This window comes from Mycetomoellerius zeteki, unplaced genomic scaffold, assembly GCF_001594055.1.
Source record: "Mycetomoellerius zeteki isolate Tzet28-1 unplaced genomic scaffold, Tzet1.0 scaffold151, whole genome shotgun sequence".
Taxonomy (NCBI): domain Eukaryota; kingdom Metazoa; phylum Arthropoda; class Insecta; order Hymenoptera; family Formicidae; genus Mycetomoellerius; species Mycetomoellerius zeteki.
Window position 1 is genome coordinate 951,157 of NW_017256458.1, and position 20,476 is coordinate 971,632.

Genomic DNA, 20,476 nt, shown 5'->3' on the forward strand with positions numbered 1-20,476 from the left:
TTTGTATATCTAAACTTAAAAGGTACGTACAAAAAATACCCAAGTATAGGTATCTTGCCTATAAGAATCTAGGTAATGCACTTAGGTACAGCTAAAATATCTATAAGATACTGTATTTAGATACTTTTACCTAGATACGTTTCAACACTGATGTTAAGTAAAAATCGACTGATGAAATAAAACACGAGAGGAAAATGCCATATTTGATCAAAGTGGTTCGATCTTCGTATATAATAATATTTCTTGTGAATTTATACAATTTCCAGTTCAAATAAAATAATATAACAAAATAATGCAATAGTAGCAGCAACAAATAAAAAGTTTTGAAAAAAATAATTAAAAGAAATAAAACTAAAAAAGACATAGAATAAAAAATACAGCTTGTGCAAACGGCTTAAAAAAATTAACTGGTGGATTGTTCAATTTATGTTTGCATAAGCAGTAAATTTGATGACGTACAATTGACGCAGTCATTACACTTAGAAAAAATTGTTTTGGCATTTGACTATAGCACACAATATAATAAGATTAAGATGACAGCAAGTAGAAGTCATTTTAGGAAACATCATAATAATATCATTTGGTGTACTTTTTTTGATGATGATTTTGTATAAATTCTTTACATTATAATTTAGCAATTTTCTTGAAATAGCTTCTCTCTCTCTCTACTTGATATCATCTTGAATTTATTATTATTTTGTGATCTATCTAGATAATCCCAGACAGTATACAATATTTATAAAATATTTATAATACATAGTAAATGCTATGAAAATATATACTTAATAAGACATTATAATTCAAGACATTATAAAAAATATTTATTTATATTTATCATATTAGATGTTTCCGAATAAAATTAAATAATACCTACTAAATATTTATGAATACTTATCATAAATATTCTGTGCTGTTTGGAATTACAAATGGATAAGAATATTTTTATAATTATTACTGCTATAGTATGTTAATAATAATAATTATACGTATTTAAAGTTCTAACAAAAAAATATATAGTTGGTAAAAATTACTATAAATTATAATTAATTATGGTAATTACAATTACTTTTTTAGAGAGAGAGAGTACGTTCGAAGATAGCTTAATTTTGTCTTTCTACAGAAAAAGTACATAATGTTAATTAATTCGATGACATCATTGCATAAAGAACATCCTCAAATCGGAAGAAGCAAACATTATCCGGTGTCATCAAAACGGATGTAAAAAATGAAGCTCGGTAACCAAGCTGAAAATTGTCGGCTCGAATTCGCGTTAATCTTCGTGTTTATCTTCGATGACACCTTAGCAGTCACGTGTGCGCACAGGATGTCTGTATCGCTTTAGCTTAATCGTTAAAAAAGATGAGTCAAGCAAAAATTAACTTCGTTTCGATACAGGAAACATTCTCCAGGTGCCCCTGGAGTTTCACGTTTTCCAAGGAAAGGGGAGATGGGAAAAGGGCATCGGGGATTGCTATAATAAACTAATCACGCGTTTTCGTAAATAAATATATACAAATACAAATACACATATATGAACTTTCTATTTCCCGTCACGAGACAGGGGAAGTGATGTAAAGGGGGCGAATTGTAAGTCCTACGATGTAATCATGTAATACACATAGTTTTGCGTGTTAAAAGACGAACGTAACTTCTGACTAGTTGCGTCACATCTCATCGGTGCACGTAAGAGGCAAATGAGAGATACTTTTTTTTTTATCCTACAGACGTAACGTCACGAAATAAAAATTCTAACACTGATTGATCCCTCTTTTTAAGTTACGTCACGAGGAAATCACATAATGACTTAATTAAGGGAAAAAGAAATGGGCAGTAATGAAGATTAAGATCGAATCTTGATGATTAAATAATCCTGTATATTAGAAAAGTACTGATAAACGCTAATGTGTACAAAGTCGTTTACAAAATATTCAACTTACTTCCGCGTCCATCGGTCGATCGCAACTTACAACATCTAAGAGAATTATTAACTATATGGGATAGTCGCTCAAAATTATTACCAATTCCATATTTTTAACGCTTTCTCCGATCTCTCATTTCTTTGCTTGAAAACTTTTATATTTACAAAGAAATATTGAATCTTTTTTACATTATAATATCATTATAACATTATAATATGTAATACAATAATATATAACATAATAATAAGACATTGTAATATTATAAGATTATAATATTATAATAATATTATAATTTGTGATTATTATATTATTTAATATTATAATTTTTTTCAATCTCTTCAATCTAAAGAAATCCTTTTCTGTCGCTATATGTATAATCAATGTTGTTGAATTATTTCGTTTTCATAAGTTAATAAGTTTAAAAGTCATAAATATAAAAAGACAACTCTATGATTTGTCCATAATGTAAATCTAATACAATTATTACATAATCTAATTACTATAAATTGAAATATAAATAGATTGAGCAAAATAGTTTCAAAAAATACAAGTAGCAAGTTTAATATGCCTCTAAAAGACGTCTATCCTAAGATGAGAAGTTAATTAAAGGCACTGACTGCAATCCATCCTGACCACATTCTGACACATTATCAAATTTGTAATGTTAGAAATCTGTAAAATATTCTTAGTAGTCTTTTTTCAAGATTTGGCACTTAATTCTTCCCCTTATTCCTAAGTAGAACGATGTCTATGTAATCGATAATAAATTCTTTCTTTCACGTCTTGGAAAAATGTCACTTGTATCTATCTAGAAATAATTATTTATAGTTAAGTGGAAATAAGGAAAAACGAAATACAATCGAGCGACTTTTCGATTACACAAGATCGATCGGTAGTAATAACGTAACATTTATACTTTAGGAATAATGTGTCGTTACTCAACGTAATATCACGGTTGGTTACTCGCTTACAAATCATTATGAGTCCAAATGCAATTATAGAAAGAAAGTTTCAAAGTCCGCGACATTATATATGTCATATGTATCAGAAATCTGAATCCACGTGAGTTCGCTCAACCTTGCGAAACCACGAGTCAATCACGCGTTTCGTCGAACGTAAGTGATACGACATCACTCGCGAAAATTACCGCTCGAATCTTCAATATTCACAATCCGGAAGTAATGCACATAAAAATTTCATCATGCGTCCAAGTCCATAGACCGTGAACGTCATTCGTGTCCAAGCTGACTTTCACCAATGAAATTGGCTGTTCGATTTCTTTTCATAAATTATCGAAATTATATCTTTTAATGAAGAATCGGCAAGAGAGAGAGGATCGACCGACGATCATTTAATTAATCAAAGCGGAAACGCATTTTGAAAAATATTTACACTCAGAAAATGTATTCGCTCGGTAGGAACTACTTATGATCTTAAGATTATTACAATACATAGGTTGCTTTCCAATTGTAAAATCACTACAAACTTTCGTATACACAGCGACACAAGTTGTATCAATTATCGTAATCAGTGACATATATCCGTACTCAGACCAAAGGCTACCAGTCGATTGTGTAAGTTTGTGTTTTTGTGACAATTACATATTACTAATCACGGCAGCTATAAATGAGATTGGAAGATATTGAGTGACCTGCATTTTTGCTTCTCATTCAATACAAGTGGAAAAAGCTACTTTTAATTTAACTCTATCCTTGCCTAAACCGTGTACATACAGCGACACATTTGTTCTAACTGAGTCATGCACAATGCTATACTTTATTCTTGTGTACATTTGTGTTAAAATGTGTTAAGCAACTGGAAAGCACTCATATAGTAATTGAAACAATTACATAAAGTATATATACAAAAAAAAATACATGTCGCAATCGATCGTTTGTTATGTCAGTCGTAAAATACGTAATGATTTCATCAGTCTTTTGGTTTTTATAAGGAATTGTATCGATTTTTACATTCATTCACGTTGCCTACCGATCAGCTGAACATACCTATAGGCCCTTTTACAACCAGCCCCATGTATCAACAGATTTTCTTTAACAAGATCAAATTGTTTTTTGTTGAGCGTCAACTTGCTTTCTTTAATCGCATCTATAATGCAACTCTCCAAGGCAGTCTCGTTTAAAGACTCATAGAAAAAAATTTCAACTTCGATATTTTTATCGAGAAAAGCGTTTTCTATTACGGTTGCATCGCGGAGCTGATTTCTTATTCGTACATTGAGATCAATTAAATCTTCAAAATTGAAAATGGCCAGTACGGTCACAAGGCGATCCTTATACGTGTCTTGACGGGCCTTTAGAAAGTTTACGACGACCGCCAAATCACGTTTTTTCAAATTTTCCAGGATGATTAGATTCGGATATAAGAGAGGAAGGTTGATGTCGTTCACGGCTTCCAGTGGCGGGAAATACTGACGAATAGCATACTTTCTCGGGAAATTACTTCTTATGATATCTGCCGTGTATGATTTACCGACGCCTGTGTCACCGAAGAGGACTATCACCTTGAAGGAAGGTAGATCACTCTGAAGATATTCACAGAATTTCTGCAAGTTGTTATGACCGTGAATCCGCTTTTTCAATTCACCAACGGCATTCGCAAAATCATTGCTATGCTTACGAGTCTCCTGATTTTCATACAAGTACACCGAGATAATAGTCACGAGTATCGTAGATAATAATAGTACAAACATAGAACGTTTGCATAAGAAAAAATTCTTTTTCGTTTTCGGCGGATGTTTAGCTTGAGGATCCTCGCGTTCGTCGCAGCTATTAGAAGTAGAAACGGCAGACGAATCAGACGGAACAATCGGACGGAGATTGTCTAATACATCATAATCCTTCCATTTCTTCATAGGTGTCATATTGTCTTCGTTCACAGGATTTGAGCCGTGTCTCTTCTCAGGTTTTTGTTTCTCAGATTTTATTTTCAATTTTGGGCGCAAACTAGTTTTCTTTGAAAAAATAACAGATTTAATTTTAGCAGTCTCTGGTTGATATGCAGTATGTTCATCTGCTGATTGACTCGCTGATTCTGCTTCAACTTCCATATGTTCCAATTGATCTTTCATTAGTGTAGTGTTTTTTACGAACGATCCTTGATTACATTGCGTGCTCCAGTTCAGGTTTTCAATACCGTGATCGTAGTGAGGAAAAACCCATGTACTCATATGGTCACTGTTAACTTTCCACATCCTATCTTGGAACCTCATGCTACAAATAATATTTTATAAATTCCATTTGGCATTATATTTAAGTCATATTAACTACATGTGTCATGTTCAAGTTGAATTCAGCATTAATTTTATAAATTCAATATATATTGTACACTGCAGTAATTGTGTACTATAGGAGAACCATGACCTTATTTCGATATATGTTCTCAAGATCATGTCTCTGAGTGACCTCTAATAAATTTTAGTCATCGTTCGTTATTTGTTAAAAAATTATTAATAAAATAAATAAATATGAAATATTTACATATATAAACATATTTATCTTAACACACATATACATATACATATATACACACATATATATACAAGATGTCCCATTTTAAACGACGACCTCAAATTTCTCTTGAACAGTGCGTTTTAGAGAAAAATGTTTCAGACAAAAGTTGTATTTATCTTTCACGACTTTATCCTATACTTCCCTCTACTTATAAAACGTTAAATACACATTGATATTATCAATTTTATTTGTTAACAATTAATTCGAACACTTCTTGACAGGCAAGAGGCATAGGATCTTACTTTGTTATAAAATATCTATATCCCATTTTGACATAAAAAAAAGTATTATGTAAATTATATAGTAGAATATATGAATTATATAGCAGAATATATGAAGAACATATAATAAAATATACACCTTCTGTTCAAAAATTACGTTCTACTTATAAAAATTGTTTTAATGAAATTTTTTAATGAAAAACGAACAACGAGTAAAACTTGTTGGAGGTTATTCAGTCATGACAATATACATCAAAGTCAAAGTCTCCAGATAGCCAAGCGTGATGTAGCGTATTGTGCAAACTAATGCATTGCATATGTTGTTATATATTTGCTGTACATTTGCTGACAAATAGGACACATTATAAATACAATAACATGACTGCTTATATATGTAATCAGTTGTCGAAATTTCTAGAGCAAACTGTGAGCAATGATGGTACATTATGATGTTGGCAACATGTTAGCAACGAATAATTAATCGTTCCGTCTTGAGCTCATTGCTAACAAAATGCTGACAATATGACAACACTAGTTGTTGTCAAGGATATTCATGCTGACATATTGCCATCAATTTACCATCGCAAGAATTTGAATTCCATTGAGTTCAACGCGACAGACATAATGCTGTCTCATCTTGTCCTGAGTTTGTCGAAATTGGTTGTTGCAACATGTCAGCAAATACGCTGCATTTGGCTATCTGGGTCATGAGGGTTGATTCCTTCATAGTACATAATTATCAAATAAAAAAAGTACCTTAATTCTTCGTTAATCCCATATAGTTCGCAGCTGGATGGTCTGAATAAAGAATTGTCGCTTGTGTTATATTTGAACGGTTGCTCGTTGGACGGCAACAATCCAGGCAAAGTATTTGATCTAACTCGTTCTGTCTCAGATGAACAATAAATTTCCCAAGTATTTGTGAAATCTTTATCCTCCTCCATAATATCTCGAAGAAGATCTAAGGTTTCCTGTGAGAAAGACACAGCAGTAAGATATAACCTACAAACTCTACAATAGCACGTCTACATTTATCTGTGTCCCTCGTTTTTGCCCCGCAAATTGGAACATTCCGAGGAATCTTTAGTTGAGGAATTTACCTGATTCCATTTTTACCTTTATAATTTGAGCAAAATTGAGCAAAAGTACTCGAGAATCAGGATATCAATCACACTCGGTTATCAACGTATGAATAAATTAAGACTCGATGAATGAGGAAAATGAGACCAACGCTTTTTCAACTCGAATTCGAAATGCAATTATCACAAATATCACGACTGAATTAAGTGTTAGCCGATTAGCTGACATGTGGCTTCAGTCCTTAGATCACCTTGTCCTTCGTCCTAGCCTAGATACTTAATTGTGTACAGATACGCGACGCCAGCAATCTAATATCTACCACTTCGAGCTGTCGTGAATGAAAAAATTATTGAAAATTCCTCAATCATCCAATTATCAAATTACACGTATCTCTTCTCACAGCCTTTAAACAGACTTTTTTTTAATGTAACGATCAAAGTGGAAAGGTCAAACGTGTCCGTTTTTTTCAAGCTACACTATGTTGTACTATCTGCACTCGCGGACCGAACGGTGTAAAGCAAACACGCCCGAAAAGGAAAGAATAAGCTGCAAGCCATCGGGCGTCGCCGTCTCCCTGATAAAAATTTTTCACATTTTTTCAAAAATTTTTAGAATTTTTAAATAATTTTATAATTTTTTAGAAAATTTCTGTTTATACAAATTGGAATACTTCGGAATGAATGCCGAAGTCTGCATCTTTTCTAGAATTCTTATCATATATGAACGCTGAAATATTCTTAGATTTCTAAATTTTCTCATTCTAAGGCCGGTATTCATAGTCGATTTTTATTTCAAGACCGTCTTAAGTAACGTCTTAAGACGCTAATGCGGCCCTCTGATTGGTTCGTGACACCTCAAGGCTGAACTTACGACGATCTTGAATATAAGATCTGACTATGAATACCGGCCTAAGATTTCTGATAAAATCTTAAAAAGTCTAAAAAAAAAGTTTAATGTAATTTTTTAAAAGAATATAGAATAAGAAATCTTACAATATAGAATATTTCAGAATTGATATATACAAAATTCTAAGAAAGGGTGTAGTCTTTTTTTCTCGGTATTTCTGAAAGGATGTTCCAATTTGCATAAAAATTCAGAAAAAAATTTCATTTAGGTCGGCCCTGACGGATGCAACGAAACCGAGGATACGTTTCGATATTCATGTATTGAAAATCTATAGTGTACGTAACGTATACTATAGATTTTCATTATCGGCAGTGAATATCGGAACGTAGTCCATAATACGACTACAGGATTCGCATAAAAAAAAAGAGAAAAACTTCGACGTTTTTCTTGATCGGTCAGAGTAGCGCGCTGAACCTAATTAAAATTCAGACGCACGCGGTCCGATTCACATGTTCCTTTTACTCCAACAACAAGTCACGATAACGTCAAAATGACGTTAAAATGAATCCCGATTGATCGAAAAGTGACTTTTTATAATCTTTGGAGCAATTTTAGTGTCATTTTGATATCATCGTGACTTTTAATTGTTCCGTTTGGCTACAACGCTGCGGATCGCGCGAAGTATCAGCGGTCCAGTCCGGTAGTTCCGGTCGTACCAGTCAGCGAAATTGCCTGAACCACCTCAGTTCCTGCTCGCGTATCGACGAGCAAAGGCGAAGTGATTCTCTAACGTGGCGCGCGCCGTCCTTCCTTGTGATGTGACACCCGATGTAGTGATCGACGGTGCGGCAGCGAGAAGAGCCGAGAGAAGAAAATGCAACGGCCAAGCGCGGTCGTCCTAGCGCGCGTTTGCCTGCCGCTTCTGCTACTGGTGGCCGTGGCAAGCGCGAGGATCCACAAACTGGACATACGGGTTGGTTACGTCTTCCAGACGGCGCCGTCCGTCATTATCGTTATCACGCGCTTTGATTGCTACTTAGAGAAAGAAGGTGACACGCGCGAGCTCGTGGCAGTGCGCCTCTACTATGACGTATTCATAGTCGATTCTTATATTTAAGATTATCTTAAGTGCAGTCTTAAGATGTCACGAACCAATCAAAGGACCGTATTAGCGTCTTAAGATCCCTAATAGCATAGATCTCAAAGGGACGTTCCAAAGAACATTCAGAGGATATCCCTATGTCCTAAGAACGTTCGTCAGAATGTCCCTCGAATAAAGTGTGCTATTAGGGATATTACTTAAGACAGTCTTGAAATAAGAACGGACTATGAATACCGCCTCGAGTCACTTTATCGAGTGGGTAATTTTCAAGCGCGGTACAAAATAGGTCCTGCGACGGGAAAATCGAAGGACATTGCGATACGCTGTACGTACGCACATATAACGGCCATACGAAGCCTTGGGAAACGAGTATCATCGACAATATCGTGCGCGCGTCGATAATTCCAGAGCGTATCGTATATTACGTTGCTGTACGTAGTTTACGTCATGATTGTCGGTTCTATCAACTGTCCGGTTTGTAACTGACGATAGACAGCTGATAGACACGTCTGACTGACGCTTATGCAATGGTTCTTTCCGAAGCAAGAGTCGTCCTAGGTAGCATAAACTAACGTTTTTTGTCTGGGTCTTAAAAAAAATCCTTTGCACTCAAAGAAAAACATAGTGGTAGCAACTGTAAAGGTGACAACTACGTAAATTTTATATATAGAATTGATGTACATATTATTTATAGTTAAACAAACCATTGTATAATAATTGCAACTATAAAATAGTTTGCTTAACTGTGTACATTTAATTTTACATGTAAAACTTATATAGAATTTTGTTACCTTTACAGTTACTATATATTACTATTTTTTTTGTCCGAGTGCAGAGGATTCCTTCAAACAACTACCTGGAATAATAAGCTGACATAAAGATTGTCTGGACAAAGCTGACATTTTTTTGTCTAAGATGGTCGTAGAAGAAATCGTCTGTACTTAGAGAAAAACATAGTGATAGCAACCTAACTACTATAAAGATAACAACTATACAAATTTTATATATATGTAGAATTAATGCACATACATTAGTTAAAAGTATTTCATATAATTATTACAATTATAAAATAGTTCGTTTATAACTATGTACATTAATTCTATGTAGAAAATTTGTACAAAAAATTGTTATCGTATATTATTCATAATTGCTACTACTATTATTTTTTTTTGAATGAATAGGATTCCTTCAAACAACAATCATCCTAGATAGCAAGCTGACTTGAAGTTTTTTATCTGAGATAGTTCTAAAGAAAATTCTTTGCTATGCACTTAAGGCACTCAATTGAGAAAATGATAGTGGTAGCAATTAAAAGTGACAACTCTCTCTACAAGTTTTATATATAGAATTAATGTACGCACACATATATTAATTCTAGTTAAACATACTATTTTAAAATAACTACAGCTATAAAACAGTTTATTTAGAAATTATGCACAATTCTATATATAAAACTTGTATAAAATAAAAAAGATTGTTACCCTTATAGTTGCTACCACTGTTTTTTTCTAAATGCAGAGGATTCCTTCAAATAACAAATTATTTTATTCTTGACAAGGTTTATATATATAATTATTGTACATAATCGAACAAACTTTATTTTTGCAATTAGGGCTGTTACTTAATTTTGACAATTTTGAAGATTGAAAAGCTTCACTGTGTGTGTGGAAGAATGTAAATCTTCGAAAAATATATTTGTACCAATAGAAAATAATGAAAATATATTTGTAAATGTATTTGTATATTTATAATGAAAATGTATTTGTTACTATTCACTATATTAAATTAATTATTATAATTTTGATTCTCTCTTCAAAGTTTTGAAAATCGAAATTTCGAAAGTTCGAAGCTTTAAAGCATTAAAATTTCGATCTTCGAAAATTTTAATATTGAAGCATCGAATCTTCCAAGTTTGAATGTCGAAACCTTCGAAATTACTAGACCTAGAGTTTCAATAATTATAAAATAGTTTATTCAACTATATATATGTACATTAATTCTATATACAAAATTTGTACAATTATCACTTACGTTTTTTTCTCTGAGTGTGGGCAATCGCAATGCGCACTGTTACGGATTATTTTAATTTGTTACATAGTATGTTCCTAGAAAAATTTTCCAGAGGTTTTCCCATAAAGAGGAAAGCCGAAGAACGTCGACGTGCGATTCGTCGGATTCTTCGCACATATCTTCCCCTTTTCGGATCTTCTATCGAAGAATCCTTTGACTCTCTCGCTCTCCCTTTCCATTCTTGGCAGAATGCGTACCCGTTCTCGCTCACGGAAGTGTCATTCGTATTTCAGAAGGACGGCAGGCACTACATCACCCTGAGTACATTTGGCTTCTACAAAGGTGGCATTCTGACCGTGAATCTTACGAATTTCAAGTTCGAGCCGGCGGACGTCAACAAAAAGCTGACACCGGAAAGCGCAAGCAAGACCGTGGTGAGTTGCTAATTATAATCGGCTCGTAATTTCCGCAAACTACATACACATCTTGGTGCGTCCGCGGTACATTGTAGAGTCATTTGGATTTCAAAAAATTTGCAAGAAATTTTCAAGGCAACGTTTTTTTAAGAAAATGGAGAAACAACTCTGGCGGAAAAAAAAATTTACAAAAGGTACAGAAAAACTACGTAAATTGAGATAAGAGAAATTCTTAGTTTTTCCTAGATATTCGTAGTGGGACATAGGACAGTATTCATAGTCCGTTCTTATTTCAAGATTATCTTAAGTAATGTCTTAAGATGCGGCCCTCTTGATTGATTCGTAACTTCTTAAGACTGTACTTAAGACGGTCTTGAATATAAGATCTGACTATGAATACCGGCCATAGATATGGCGTTGTTTGAGGAGGATTTCCAGGTTTTTTCAAACAAACAATATCGTTCTACATTCTACTACGAATATCTATGAAAAAGTAATAATTTTTAAAATCTTGTAGTCTTAATCTATGTAGTTTTTCGTAAAAGCTTATAAAAGCTCCGCCAGGGAAGAATTGTCCTGTGACTGTAAATGCAAGAAAATCAATCCTGATATAGCTCTTTTATTTTGATGTTGATCTTATTGCAATATTGTCTCAGAATTAACGATAATTTTCCATTTAATATTATTATATACATTAATCACTTTAAGCTTTAATTGAGAGATAGAAATTGCAACAATGCGATACATCGCTCTATTGTACAGCAACAGACACCTGTTTCTGTCTTCCGCACTCACGAGGAGAGCCACCCGCGTTTATAAATAAGTGCGCGAGTATGCGGATGTATCATCGCCTTGTTAGACTCGTGAGTGACTTGTTCAGGCTTGTAGCACAGAGCGTAAACTGGCATATGAAACCTGTCACTTGTTTCATATTGCATGTCGTCATTTATTTATCATCTCTGAAACGGTAATCCCTATATAAATCATTACGTTATCTGTTCTTTGTGCGAAAAATCCTCGTTTTTATTTACTTATAATTTTATAACTTAATTTATATACATCGCTTTATTAAAATATAATAGAGAACGCGTTATCTTTTTAGTAAAATAAAAAATCAAGTACAACGTTGCGTTCGAAAAGTAACGCAAAAATTAGCATTTTTAAAATAATGAAAGGAAATCGACTTTTATGTCATGAAAAATTGTAACGTCATTACTAAATTATTATTATTATTAAAATGCGTACGCCAAGTACACACGCATATTAATAACGACAGTTGCTATTTATCAATTATATTCAATGATAATATTTTACAAAAGCGCAAAATTACAAATGCGCTTGTTTAAATAACTTAATTCTTTTTTTTTTTATTTTTTAAATTGTGACGTTCCCAGGCGTCCCTGGCACTTCGACGTCCTAAGGTTCAAATCCCAAAAACCCATAAGTTAACGCGCTATTGATCTTTCATACATAAATTGGTTAACCAAAAAAGCATGTTCTGTATGAGTTACAGCTGCTGCGGTCTAATAGTTATACCGTAAAGCTCAAACATATCGCTACGCTTGTCTTAGCGCCGAGACACTACCGTATCTCCAGATGCATATTCTTAAACGGTGCATGCGTAATTGAGCGGTCTTCATCACTAATGTTTTCTCTGGCTAATGTTTTCTCACAGTTCAGATAGTAGAAGTTATTTGCAGTAGTTAAAAAAAATCTTTTGTAAAAATTACTTGGGGCGACTAAAAATAATTTTATTGGGAAGGGGGGGGGGTGAGCGAAAAGTGCTCTGTCTCTCCTAAATCATTATCATCTAAATCACGTAATTAAAATGATGTTTCAATTCAGAAAGAATTTTAAAAAATGTTCTACTGAAAAGTTATTAATTCTGAGATATGTCATTGTTCTGTCAACATAATGATAAATGATTGTAAAATCGTGCGATTGACATGAATTTGTTTTTGTATTATTCACAATGGCATTTTTGTTTTGTTCGCAGTTCGGATTCAGCTTGGGTCGAACGCTCATCGATGCCATTAATCCATACGTGCATAATCATTTGGACGGATGCTTGCTGCAAAATATTTCGAATCTTAAGACAGAACAGAAGGATGATAGCTCGATCATATATTTTACCATGGACTTGAAAAACTTAACGTATGTGTACTACACTTTTAAATGTGTAAATTCATTTTTGTATAACGTATTACCTATAATGTGTTATTTTTATACGGAAAACTATGAAAGTACATACATATATGAAGACGTTTTATTACACACTTTGAAGTGCAACCACGAGAAAGTGACAAAAAAAATGACTGGAGATTTGTAATTTGATTTTGATGTTGCAGGATGCAGGTGAACTGCAGTAGTAATGTGCATGCGGCGCACATCTACAGGGATTCCAATGCGGTGTTAATGTATCGAACAAAGAGAAGTTCGCTGTCAGCGAGATTCAGCGATACCGCGCTTTTCCCACGGAGAAAACGGAATACGTCGCACGGTGAGTCGCATTATGCATTAGATTGCGTGCGAAGTATTTCCACCCCCTCACGCGGCAATAAAACTGTGCATGATATGGCGTGTTAGCGCGAGAGTAATATTGCTAACAAATGTCGGAACGTACACGTGTCGCATCTGTGTCTCATCGATTTTTCATGTCAATCCGATGATATTCCTCACCTATAATATGATGCAAGTTACGTTTATACTTGAGAATGTTGCACAATGTGTCACATATGAGTTAGACTTGCGACATTTGGCATATGTTTAAAAACATGATAATTATGTGAAAAGAAAGATAAATTACGACATATATCTCGTTTAGCTTCCACGCGTTGCACAATCCACGGATTGATCTTATATACGATTTGCCTTGAAAAATTCCGATCTAAGTGCTATTGCTGTTTGCTATGAATAGAGTAATGAAATTCCATCTAGGACATACGCGAAAACGACGTCTGGTAAATGTTATCAGCAATTCGTGTGGTGTACATCGAAAATAAACCATCACGGCATTTGCCAGATATTTTCGACACTTCCCCACCGCCCAATATTAGAAATGTAAACTGCAACGGGTACAACAGGTGCAAACTGGAGACTTGGCTTATGATCCTGAAACGAGACATACGTATAGCAATTATTATCCTGACAATTTTATTTTGAGCCACAGCAGTTGATTATTATCATTCCATCCACAATATTACGACGCGCATATTTAAAAATATAATGCAATATTATAAATGAAAGAAAGATCTTTGTTAAATATACAATTACTATAATTTTATTATTATGTTTAAGAATGTTTGCAAAGGAACCGAACAACGCACAAAGGGCGCGATATCTTTAATCAATATACTGTAAACTAATACAGAGTATTTCTTATGGGCTTTCTACAAGCTATTACTAAAGTTTTAAGTCTTAAATCATAAGACATTAACCAATCACAGTCATATGTGAGAAGAATAATCGATTAGTCAATTCTTTATAGCTTAAAGCTGAGATAATGACTTATTGTAGAAAGCCCATTAAGTATTATTTAATATTTTAGGAATTGATTTCTTAGGAAGTCACTTCATGAAGAAAAATTCATGTATGTATATATGGATGGTTTTAAAGGTCTTAGAGATAAAAGGGTTAAAAATTGTTAAAAATGGTATGAAATTATTTTTTCTTAATAGTTTCTAAACGAAAAGAGTTTTTTTCGAAATTGGACCGGTAAATAGGTAGAATTACCTTTATTTTTTATGTACAACCGTTTTGTAAAACGTCAATAGCGTAAAAATAAGATTTAAGTAGTACATTATTATTTCAAATTTTTTTCACCAAATGATTTTTTCACAATGATTATAGGTAAAAAATGAAGATAATACTCTTCATCTTTACTAATTCTAAAAAACTTCTCTCATTGTTTAACAGCTATTAAAAAGGAAAAATAGCTTTATAGGACTTTTAATATTAGGATTTTCTTGTATCTCTGAAACTAGATCTTCGAGACTATATATATTTTATATAAATTTTTCTTGATGAAATAATCCCAGAAATCGACTCCTAAAATATTAGAGAATACTTAAAGAAATACTGTGTATAAATATAAATTATATAATTTATAAATATAATTGAAGATATATATGAAAATTCGAAGACATTGAAAATATATTTGAAGATTTTATACGATAAGTGAATTTACAATATTCGAGGTGCACATTCCGCGCATTATTCGGATGGATGCTTTTAACGATGATCGATGAGCATCATGCGGTCATGACATCGATGATCGAACACCGCCAAAGATGAGAGATGCTATAATTAACGCGACTCGTCCCCGATCTTATAAATAACGTGAAACTCAAGTATTTTGAAAGGTTCGGTTAGGTAACTGTCTCTTTTGCGCTTAGATTAGTACATCTGTCATCGGCAACATCTCGTCTTAATTGTCATTCACGAACAACATGCCGACAACTCATCCAAGTAAACAATGACACGAGACTGTTCCACTTGTCGGTTGGGTCTTTCAGTCCTTTCTTTCAGGAACTTATTGTCAAATAAAAATTCTCAATATAAAATAAGTTAAACTAAAGGATTCGACAACATCAAATATTAATAATAAAGCGGTGCGCGAATAAAAATTCATATAAAGAGGGCATATATGGCCTTCCGTGCTTGACTTGAATTTTCCTTTTTATATTATTTATAAATAAAATGTAAAAATGTATTTTTACGTAATAATTTGCCGATAACAAGGAACATTCTAGTAATATTATAGCAGCATAACAACATTCTTTCGTTCAGAAACTTAAGAAAAAAAGACTTAAGAAAAAATTTTATATAATTTTTAACACCCTGGATTTTTTAAATCAGATTTTTGTAACCATATTTTCATATGAACTTTCCTTCGTAAAACGACTTCTCAAAAATTAATTCCTGAAATGTTAAATTGTATATTTAAAAGGAAGAAAGAGACCGAAATACTCTGTATTATTTTACAGTGAAATTATCTTTAATATAACCCGTGATTCTTCTGTGCAGTGGTCGAGAAGACCGTCGTTCGCGGTGTTGACCAGAAGCTGAGGTCGGACAGCAACGCGTGTTCCCGTCTCAGATTACCGATGACGATGGAGACGACGTCCACGGGCGAGAGGTCGTACAATACGAACCTCGTTATGTACGTCGCCAGCGAGGAGGAGGAGGGCCTGTATAATCTTTATTTTCACAATTGTCAGAATTATGATAATAACAAGGAACCACTACTCGTAGATTTCACGGTAAGATTATCTAGGAAACAATTAGAGATTGATGATCACGACGAAGAAACATTTCTCTCGTAGGTGGAAATAGCAGAGATTAATAATGACAACTTCCTCAGCGCCGGTGAAATGCCATTGCCAGCTCTGTACTTTACGATGGCGCTACTTTTCTTCTTGTCTGGCTGCTTCTGGGTGTTTATTCTTAATAAAAGCAAGTAAGGGAAATGGGAGTACGATACGCGAGACATTAGTAGAACAGAGTTGAACAGTGTAAATGTTACTTTCGTGATATTCAGGCATTCTATATTTAAAATCCACTACTTAATGGCTGTCCTGGTGTACCTGAAGTCTTTCTCATTGCTGTTCCACGGTATAAATTACCACTTTATCCAAACTAAGGGTGAGCATGTCGAGGCGTGGGCGATTTTATTCTACATTACTCATCTGCTCAAAGGCGCCGTTCTCTTCATTACTATTGTGCTTATTGGTACGGGATGGAACTTTATAAAATACATTCTCTCAGACAAGGAAAAGAAACTCTTCATGTTGGTCATACCATTGCAAGTAAATATCGATGTCTTTTACTTATTTACAGTTTAAGTAAATTTTTCTGCATCAATAAAAAAATCAATCGGAATCAATCTTTTATAAAAATCAATTGTTTTTTTAGTAATATATTTCGATTAGAATTAAAACCATTAACATTAACCTTGAAAGATACAAATACAAACTTCGTTCTCCCAAAAACTTGGAATAAATTAATTTAACAAAATTTTAAAATATTTCCTTTTTATATAGAAACCGTTCCACGTTATCTCTGTGTCCAGTTTCATTGTTAGAATACCTTTTAATAATTCAGGTATTTTAATAACAGATCTAAACATGGAGATAATCCATAAAATGCATAACTTCTGTATAGAAAGTATTTGTAGAAGCTTCGAAAGCATTATATTTCCTTTTTATTGTCAAGGTATTGAGTACCGAAAGCTAAGAGAACGCAAATTGCACATGTAATTGCTTGATGTAGATGAGACTAATGATATAGTAACAGAAATGTGTTTCTTTGTAGGTGTTGGCAAATGTGGCTGAAATAATAATTGAGGAAAGCGACGTGGGTAATTTACGTCGCGAAACTTCACGAGATATGTTTATACTCATTGATTTAGTGTGTTGTGGCGCAATTCTATTTCCGGTAGTGTGGAGCATTAGGCACTTAGAGGAGGTTGCTCGCACGAATGATAAAGCGGCGATGAACTTACGCAAGCTCATACTATTCAAACATTTCTACATTATGATAGTCTTCTACATATACTTCACCCGTATTATAATGTACATACTCAAGGTACGCGATTTCGTGATTTACGGTGATTTGCGTATATTAATCCTATAATAATCGCGAGTCACAAATCGTATTTCGATATATTTTCGATAACAGTCTTCTTTTATAGATTACGGTGCGCTTTGACTACCAATGGTTGGACGAAACCTTCCGAGAAATGGCAACCTACGCATTTTTCGTTCTGACAGGCTACAAATTCCGACCAGCGTCCGCGAATACGTATTTCACAGTACCGAACGACGATGTAGAGCCAGATGACGAAGACGACAAGACCGATGTCGTGTATATATCAAATTAATCTATCACATATAAATTCTTATCTATCACTTTGTTTTTCATTTTTTTTTTTCAAGAAAAAACTTCTACATGGTTTACTGTATACAGCATATTTATATATAAAACGAAACGTATCAAGTTAATGCATGTTAACTTCGAAAATAAGAGGTTTAACGAATTCGACAATTGAACGAATGCAGCAAAATATTATATTTTTGTTTAAAAATTATCTTATTTAGATTTTGAATAATTATTTTGTACTATGAATACTTTATTTTTTTTCCCTTTGAAATCCTTTTAATATATTGGTCTCTTTTTCAGCATTTCCGGTGGTGGAATCAACAGAGACTTCAGTACAGTGAGCAAAATGCCGAGGGCAGTGAGATCCGCGATTTCAAAAGTCTCGTCTACTGAGGAGGAGCGGCATGCTCTTTTCCATAAGTCTTCTCGTGAGTACGACTGAGGATAAATCGTGATAGACTACATTATAACGAAGGCGCCTATGGTTTGTGAATCGTCGAGGCTACATTTGGAAGAAATGCGACGATAGATAAAATAAGGGAAGTAAATATGAAGAGAGAAAGAGAGAGAGAATGTGTACGTGAGTGCGTGCGTGCGTGCGTGCGTATGTGTGTATGTGTGCGCGTGTTTTCTATTCTTAAATCTATTTTATATTTCTCAGAAAAGAAAGAAGAGGAAGAAAATCCCTTTATATCTGCAAATGTATTAGATTGTTCAAAAAAATATGAATAAGAGATTTTTAAATTTCTTGCTCAACAGGTGAATGTTTTGAAATGTTAGTACTATATATTTGTGTACTATCTTAATACGTATTCATTTTAGTATTTTAATATGTTTACTTATGGAATTATCGCGGCGTAAATGTTCTAAATATGGCTGCATCTGACATCTCAACAGAATTATACGAAATTTGTCTTAAAAACGAGCATATCTGGATTTCTTCCACCATAATATTTTAATGATTTCATTAATCAATCATTTCACTAAATTGAGGATTTCTCAATCCTTTTCCATTTTCGTCTACCGATTAATCTAACATTAGTGAGACATTTTTTATTTTTTAACACTTTCTTTTTTTTCTTAGTGAGATATGGTGAGACATTCATTTCTACGTAGCTGCTGGAAAAGTTTCTGCAATCTAGTACTTTCAGTGGCACCAACGTTCTGCTACTATACTATCATATCCGTAAAATTAGACGTTTTTAACCTATAATTCAGTTGACAGTTTGTACTCAAGCCAACTAGCTTTGTTTGCATAATATTGTAAAAGAAGTTATTTTGTGAGAAAATGGAAATTTCGCGTGAAAATTTTCGGGCAATGATTTTTTACGATTACAAATGTAATCTAACTCCGAAACAATGCATCGATCGACTTCATTTGGCTTTTGGGGATGAAGCACCATCCAATAGGACTGTTTATAATTGGTTTGCCGAATTCCAGCGTGGACGTACCTTTCTTTGTGACGAATTTCGTGAGGGTCGTCCATCCACGTCTGTTGTTGCCACTAATGTTGATGCTGTGCGTGAAATGATTGAGCGAGACCGACATATGACATACCGCGAGATTCAGGCATTCTTAGGCATTGACATGAAATCAATACATACGATTTTGCATGATCACTTGAGCGTACGGAAACTTTGCAGTCGTTGGATCCCACACAATTTGACCGGAGCTCAAAAACAGGCTCGTGTTAAATGGAGCAAAGAAATGCTCAAGAAATTCAACCGAGGTCGGTCAAATTTGGTCTACAACATCGTTACTGGGGACGAAATATGGATCTATTCGTATGAGCCCGAAAGTAATCAACAGTCCACTGTTTGGGTATTTCAAAATGAACCGAAACCAACAAAAGTTGTTCGTTCACGCAGTGCTGCCAAGCAAATGATTGCTTGTTTCTTCGGTTATACCGGACATGTGGCAATCGTGGCTTTAGAGGATCGAAAGACTGTAAATACCGATTGGTATACAACAATTTGTTTGCCAGAAGTCATAAATGAATTGCGTAGAACAAACCGAAATCGTCGCATCATCCTTCATCATGACAACGCCAGCTGTCACACAGCACGTCAAACCGTTGATTTTTTATCCAGTAAAAATGTCGAATTGACTCATTGTCCATATTCACCTGATTTATCACCTAATGACTTCTTTTTGTTCCCAAACATTAAAAAAAAGATGCGTGGTGAGCGATTTGAATCGCCTGAAGCAGCTGTTGAAACATTTCGTACACTGATTTCTGAGATTACAGCCTCAGAGTGGAAAAAATGCTTCGAAGATTGGTTCAAGCGTATGCAAAAATGTATCGATCTTAAAGGCGAATATTTCGAAAAATAATTACCGAATTTTACATGTTTTTTTTCATATTGTTTGCAGAAACTTTTCCAGCAGCCTACGTATTAGAATAATTGCTCATCTTAACGTTCCACAATATTGCGCAATGTTATGACTCTAATGCGGGGAAGAATGTGAGCG

The 20,476-nt window shown here is 33.9% G+C and overlaps 2 protein-coding genes across 4 annotated transcripts; one reads left to right on the plus strand and one right to left on the minus strand.

Moving 5' to 3' along the window:
- Positions 1–3,247: 3,247 nt before the first annotated feature.
- LOC108720555 (uncharacterized) lies at positions 3,248–8,362 on the minus strand. 3 transcript variants are annotated; one of them, XM_018444635.1, is made up of 3 exons: positions 8,313–8,362; positions 6,427–6,641; positions 3,248–5,149 (listed from the first exon to the last, which is right to left on the minus strand). In XM_018444635.1, exons 2-3 carry the CDS (start codon positions 6,612–6,614, stop codon positions 3,892–3,894), a joined length of 1,446 nt encoding a protein of 481 aa, XP_018300137.1. In that variant the 5' UTR covers positions 6,615–6,641; positions 8,313–8,362; the 3' UTR covers positions 3,248–3,891. The 3 variants fall into 3 exon arrangements, with proteins under 3 accessions (XP_018300137.1, XP_018300136.1, XP_018300138.1); XM_018444634.1 differs by lacking the exon at positions 8,313–8,362 and adding an exon at positions 6,787–6,918; XM_018444636.1 differs by lacking the exon at positions 8,313–8,362 and adding an exon at positions 6,771–6,918.
- On the plus strand, positions 8,338–18,570 carry LOC108720554 (protein GPR107). The gene is made up of 10 exons (XM_018444633.1): positions 8,338–8,569; positions 11,002–11,142; positions 13,121–13,278; positions 13,473–13,624; positions 16,150–16,385; positions 16,449–16,582; positions 16,664–16,931; positions 17,437–17,709; positions 17,816–17,988; positions 18,304–18,570. The coding sequence occupies exons 1-10, from the start codon at positions 8,471–8,473 to the stop codon at positions 18,443–18,445; spliced, it is 1,776 nt and encodes a 591-aa protein (XP_018300135.1). The 5' UTR covers positions 8,338–8,470; the 3' UTR covers positions 18,446–18,570.
- The last annotated feature ends 1,906 nt before the right edge of the window (positions 18,571–20,476 follow it).

Coding starts and splice junctions, on each gene's coding strand:
- LOC108720555 (XM_018444635.1), bottom strand. CDS start 6,614: ATGGAGGAGGATAAAGATTTCACAAATACTTGGGAAATTTATTGTTCA. Junction 5,150..6,426: donor GGGATTAACGAAGAATTAAG/GTACTTTTTTTA, acceptor TATTATTTGTAG/CATGAGGTTCCAAGATAGGA.
- LOC108720554 (XM_018444633.1), top strand. CDS start 8,471: ATGCAACGGCCAAGCGCGGTCGTCCTAGCGCGCGTTTGCCTGCCGCTT. Junction 13,625..16,149: donor AAAACGGAATACGTCGCACG/GTGAGTCGCATT, acceptor TCTTCTGTGCAG/TGGTCGAGAAGACCGTCGTT. Junction 16,583..16,663: donor TTTATTCTTAATAAAAGCAA/GTAAGGGAAATG, acceptor CGTGATATTCAG/GCATTCTATATTTAAAATCC.